This window comes from Penaeus chinensis, chromosome 22 (genome assembly GCF_019202785.1).
Source record: "Penaeus chinensis breed Huanghai No. 1 chromosome 22, ASM1920278v2, whole genome shotgun sequence".
Lineage (NCBI taxonomy): Eukaryota > Metazoa > Arthropoda > Malacostraca > Decapoda > Penaeidae > Penaeus > Penaeus chinensis.
Window position 1 is genome coordinate 25342802 of NC_061840.1, and position 5921 is coordinate 25348722.

The following is a 5921-nucleotide window of genomic DNA, read 5'->3' on the forward strand; positions in this document are numbered from 1 at the left end:
CAATTGCTTGTATGAATCCTAAAATTAATAAATGTAATGCTGAAAAATATTAGTTCATAAGAATATAATAAAAGCTGTAGCGAGTGTATTCAGACCGCATGCAAAATGCATTGCTTTCAGTGTCAGTTAATGAATGAAAGTTTGTTGATATATCTGTAAAGTGAATTACCACTCTGTCTATCTATTTATCTGTTGGTATCTATATATCTATCTATTCGTCAGTCCACCAGTATCAATTTCTTTATCTATCTTTCTTCTTTTTCTTCTTTTTTCTATTTACTCAGTCTCTCTCTCTCTCTCTCTCTCTCTCTCTCTCTCTCTCTCTCTCTCTCTCTCTCTCTCTCTCTCTCTCTCTCTCTCTCTCTCTCTCTCTCTCTCTCTCTCTCTCTCTCTCTCTCTCTCTCTCTCTCTCTCTCTCTCTCTCTCTCTCTCTCTTCTCTCTCTCTCTCTCTCTCTCTCTCTCTCTCTCTCTCTCTCTCTCTCTCTCTCTCTCTCTCTCTCTCTCTCTCTCTCTCTCTCTCTCTCTCTCTCTCTCTCTCTCTCTCTCTCTCTCTCTCTCTCTCTCTCTCTCTCTCTCTCTCTCTCTCTCTCTCTCTCTCTCTCTCTCTCTCTCTCTCTCTCTCTCTCTCTCTCTCTCTCTCTCTCTCTCTCTCTCTCTCTCTCTCTCTCTCTCTCTCTCTCTCTCTCTCTCTCTCTCTCTCTCTCTCTCCTCCCATACTTTTCTACTTTTTCCCTCTCTTCCCCCTCCCCTTATCTACCTCTCCCCTTCCCTCCCATTCCCTCTCCTTCTCGCCCTCTTTCCCCTTTTCCTTATCTCCCCTCTCCTTCCTCCTCCCTCCCTCCCATACCTCTCTACCTCTCCCCTCTTTTCCCCTGTTCCCTCTCTCCCTCTCCCTTTCCCTCCCCTTCTCCTCTTCCCCCTCTCCCTTTCCCTCCCCTTCTCCTCTTCCCCCTCTCCCTTTCCCCTCCCTTCCCATTCTATCTCCTTCTCGCCCTCTTTCCCTTTCTCCTTATCTCCCTTTCCCCTCTTTTCCCCCTCCCCTTACCCCCCTCTCCCCTTCCCACCCCATTCCTCCTTCCCCCTTTCCTTCCCTTCCCCCCTTTCCCCTTCTCTTCCCTCCCCCCTCCCCCCTCATTCCCTTCCCCTCCGCCATCTGAAATTCGCCTCCAGCCTTGACTTAATTAAAGGGACTAATTGCTTTAGCTTATTTCTAAACGCGGTAAATACATTCGGAAAATGGCGGGGGCTGAGAGAGGGGGGGGTGGAAGGGGGAGGGGGAGAGGGAGGAGGAGGAGGCGAGAGGCTCATGAGACGCGTCGCTTCGGAGAGGAGGAAAGGGGGAGGGGGAGGGAGGAAGGGGGAGGAGGAGGGGGAGGGGGGAAGGGGAGGAAAGTGGGAGGGGGAGGGAGGAAGGGGGAGGGGGAGGGAGGAAGGGGAAGGGGAGGAAAGGGGGGAGGGAGGAAGGGGGAAGGGGAGGAAAGGGGAGGGGGAGGGGGAGGGAGGAAGGGGAGGAGGAGGGAGGAAGAGGGAGGAGGAAGGAGGAAGGGGGAAGAGGAGGGAGGAAGGGGGAAGGGGAGGGAGGAAGGGGGAGGGGGAGGGGGAGGAAGGAAGGGGGAAGGGGAGGGGGAGGGAGGAAGGGGGAGGGAGGAAAGGGGGAGGGAGAGGGGGAGGGAGGGAGGAAGGGGGGAGAGGGGACAGGCCTTGCTTTTGTTTTCTTGTGTTGTTGTTTGTTTGTTTGTTTGCTTGCTATTTAGCGTCGCTTTGGAGAGGATTCCGGGGCGGATGTACGGGCGCGAGGGGGGGGGGGGGGGGGCCTTGCTTTACTTCCTTTTGTTGTTGTTTTTTTCTTCTTCTTCTTCTATTGGGAATGGAATGTCCTTGTTATCGTTTTGTTGTTATTGCTGTTTTTGTTGTTGTTCTGGCGTTTTTCTTTTGTTTTGTTACTTTATTATTGTTCTTCTTTTTGAAATGTCTTTTGTTGTTGTTAGAACGTACAGTGTCTTTTGTTTGTTTGTTTGTTTGATTTTTTTTCTTTATATTCCTTTTCGTTTGTTATGCACAATTCCATCCTTTTTTTTTCTTCTTCTTCTTCTTCTTCGCCTGGAAATGTTCAGTGTTTTCTTACTTTATTTCTCCCTCCCTCTTTTTTGTTGTTGTTGTTGTTGTTTTTGTTTTTTAAGTTGTTTCCTAATTGTAAACAGATTGGTGAAAATGGATGTCTTAATTTTCCGTCTTCTCCCCTTTCCCCTATTTTCTCTCCCTTCCCTTCAATCTTCTCCCCTCTCTCCACTCCCCTCTCTCCTCCCCATCTTCTCCCCTCTCTTCTCTCTCCTCTTCTCCCTCTCTCTCCTCTCTCTTCTTCTCTCCTCTCTTCTCTCTCCTCTTCTCTCTCTTCTTCTCTCTCTTCTTCTCTCCTCTCTTTTCTCTCCTCTTCTCCCCTATTTTCTCTCTCCTCTTCTCTCTCTTCTTCTCCCCTCTCTTCTTTCTCCTCTTCTCCCCTCTCTTCTCTCTCCTCTTCTCCCCTCTCTTCTCTCTCCTCTTCTCCCCTCTCTTCTCTCTCCTCTTCTCTCTCCTTTTCTCCCTCTCTCTCCTCTTTCTTCTTCTCTCCTCTCTTTTCTCTCCTCTTCTCCCCTCTTTTCTCTCTCCTCTCCTCTCTCTTCTTCCCTCCTCTCTTTTCTCTCCTCTTCTCCCCTATTTTCTCTCTCCTCTTCTCTCTCTTCTTCTCCCCTCTCTTCTCTCTCCTCTTCTCCCCTCTCTTCTCTCTCCTCTTCTCCCCTCTCTTCTCTCTCCTCTTCTCCCCTCTCTTCTCTCTCCTCTTCTCTCTCCTTTTCTCCCTCTCTCTCCTCTTTCTTCTTCTCTCCTCTCTTCTCTTTCCTCTTCTCCCCTCTCTTCTCTCTCCTCTTCTCTCTCTTCTTCTCCCCTCTCTTCTCTTTCCTCTTCTCCCCTCTCTTCTCTCTCCTATTCTCTCTCTTCTTCTCTCCTCTTTTCTCTCTCCTCTTCTCTCCTCTCTTCTCTTTCCTCTTCTCCCCTCTCTTCCCTCTCCTCTTCTCCCCTCTCTTCTCTCTCCTCTTCTCCCCTCTCTTCTCTCTCCTATTCCCCCCTCTCTTCTCTCTCCTCTTCTCCCTTCTCTCCTCCCCATCTTCTCCCCTCTCTTCTCTCTCTTCTTCTCCCCTCTCTTCTTTTATCTTTTCCCTTTTCTCCTCTGCCCTCCTCTCTTCTCTCTCCTTTCTCTTCTCTCCTCTCCCTTTTCTCCCCTCTCTCCTCTCTCTTCCTCTCTCCTTTCCCCTCTTCTCCCCTTTCTCCTCTGTCCTCCTCCCTTCTCTCTCCTCTCCCCTCTTCCCCCTCCCTCCTTCGTTCCGCCCATGCCACATGTCGGGAATACATTTCTCTTTGTGTCTTTGTTTTTTGTTGGTGTTGTTGTCTTTTCTTTTCTCTTCGTTTTATTTTTTTCTCTTTCACTCTCTTAGTATTCCTACGCCTCACCCCCTTGAATTGTTTTATGTCTTTTTCTTCTCTGTTGCTTTCTTTTTGTCACTTTCTCCCTCTCTCTTTCTCTCTCTCTCTCATTCTCACTCTCTCTCTCTCTCTCTCTCTCTCTCTCTCTCTCTCTCTCTCTCTCTCTCTCTCTCTCTCTCTCTCTCTCTCTCTCTCTTTCTCTACATATATATATCTGTCTGTCTATATATTTATCTATTTTATATATCTCAACCTTGCTTTCTATTTCTCACACTCTCTGATACTTAATACATCCCTCCCTGTTTTGCACTTCGTCTTGTTCCTGTAGAACCCTGTTACACTGTCCATCTATCTGTCCATCCCCGTCTATTCCTTCCTCCGTCCTCCGTCCCGCATCTCCCCGTCCGTGCTTCCCCTCTCCCACCGCTCGTCTAACCCTCCTCCCCCTTTCCCCCGCAGCCGAAGGGCGCCCCGTCGCGCTCCAGCCGCTCCAGCAGGTCCCCGGGCGGCTCGCGCGTCGGCGCCCCGGGCGAGGCGGGCGGCGAGGCGGCGACGAGGGTGTGGGTGCCGCCGTCCAGCAGCGAGGACGACGACGAGGACGACGAGGCGAGCGCGTCGAGCGAGAGCGACGGCCAGAGCGACACGAGCGGCCTGCTGGTGCGCATCAAGCAGAAGGCCGCGTCCGCCGACGAGGACGAGGCGGCCTTCCTGCGGCGCTACGGGCAGGAGCGCACCTTCGGGCGAACCGTGCGGCTGGCGCCCTCCGCAGGCCGCAGCCGGGACCTGGGGGTGGCGGCGGGCAAGGCGCTGCCGGGGGGCGGCACGGGCGCGCGGCGGGCGGCAGGTGGCGGCCACGCACGGCTACCGCGCACGACCTACATGACGCTGTACCCGGGGCAGCCGGACGCGGCGCCCGCGCGCTCCGACGACGACACGCGCAGCCTGCCCGACCTGCCATCGCTGAAGGCGTCGCTGCCGGCGCTGCGCACCAGCCCCAGCCGCCGCAAGCGCCCGTCGCTGCCCTTCATCGGGCGCGCGCAGCGGCCCTCCGCGCTCGTGTGGCGCGACCTGCAGGAACCACCGCGCGCGCCCTCGCCGCCGCGCGACATCAAGCTCACCTACAGGTACTACGACTTCCGGCGGCTGACGCGCCCCCGCAAGCGGCGCCACAAGCGGCGGGCCAAGAGCCGCTCGCCCAGCCGCTCGCGGCCGCCGCGCCGCAAGGCGACGCACATGACGCACAACGCGCACGCCCACAACCCCGGCCCCGCGGGCGCGACGCCAGCCGCCAACCCAGGCTCGTCCGGCCGCCGCCCCCGCCCGCGCAAGAGGGCGCCCCGCGCGGCCCTTCACGCCGCCCACGGCACGACGCCCCAGAAGGACGGCGGGCGCGAGGCCGAAGCCCCGCGCCCGCCGCCCGCCCCGCGCGGCGTCAGGATGATCGACGTGAACCAGCTGACCATCGGCGGCTACCGGGAGAACCCGATGGCCCGTTGGCAGGCCACGCCCCGCCGCCCGCAGCCGCCCATCATGCCGCCCAACTCGCACCTGGCCACCACGCCCCCGCTGCTGCGGCGCTTCCTCGACCCGCGGGCGCCGCTCTTCTGAGACCCCCCACGCCCCTCCGGCCTCATTCTCCGCTTCCGGTTCAGCCAAGACACCAACGCAGCTTCCCTTTTTCCGTTTTCCTTTTCATCTTCTCTGGCGTGGAAATGCCAGCCAAGCCTTCGGCTGAGCCGCGCCCCTCCGGTGCAGCCGAGCCCGAGCGAAAGCCCGATCGCGGCCGGTCTCTGGCGCTGAAGGCTTGTCCTTTGCCGTGGCTGGGGATTAATGAAGATAGAGCCCCCCCCCCCCCCCCCGCCTCTTACCTTTCCCTCCTCTCCCCTCCCTTCCCCTCCTTTCCTCTCCCTTCCCCTCTCCTCTCCTCCCCAACCCCTCCTTTACACTTTCCTCTCACTCCTCCCCATTTTTTTTCCTCAATTCCTCTCCCTATTCCATCTCCTTCCCTTCCTTTTCCATCTTCCCCCTTTTCTCTCTATACCATCTCCTTCCGTCATTTCCCCTCTCCTCTCCTCCAATTTCCAAACCTTTTTCCTCCCCTCCATCTCCTGCCCTTCATATCTTCTCTCCTCCTCCTCCTCCCCTCCCCGTCCGTTCTCTTCCCCTTCTCTCCTTATTCCATTTCCTTCCCTCTTTTCCCCTCTCCTCTCCCCCTTTACTCATCCTTTTCCTTCCCCTCCTCTCCCTATTCCATCTCCTTCCCCTCCCTTCCATTCCCATTCTCTCTGTCTCCCATCTACCTTCCCCATCCTCTCCCCTTCCCTCCACCCCCAACCATCGCCTTCTTCTCCCCTTCCCTCCCCTTCCCCCTCCCCCTCCCCCTCCCCCTACCCCCCCTCCCTCTCCCTCCCGCACCAGAAAACCCTTTAGAACGCGATCAAACACGGGATTCCATTATTTGTAA

General features: G+C 55.9%; 1 protein-coding gene across 1 annotated transcript in view; it reads left to right on the forward strand.

Moving 5' to 3' along the window:
* LOC125037003 (proline-rich protein 36-like) overlaps nt 1-5065 on the forward strand; it is a 6646-nt gene extending 1581 nt beyond the window's left edge. Inside the window, exon 3 of the mRNA XM_047629965.1 lies at nt 3917-5065. Within this exon, the coding sequence (XP_047485921.1) occupies nt 3917-5065 (1149 nt within the window). The remainder of the gene's footprint in view (nt 1-3916) is intronic.
* The last annotated feature ends 856 nt before the right edge of the window (nt 5066-5921 follow it).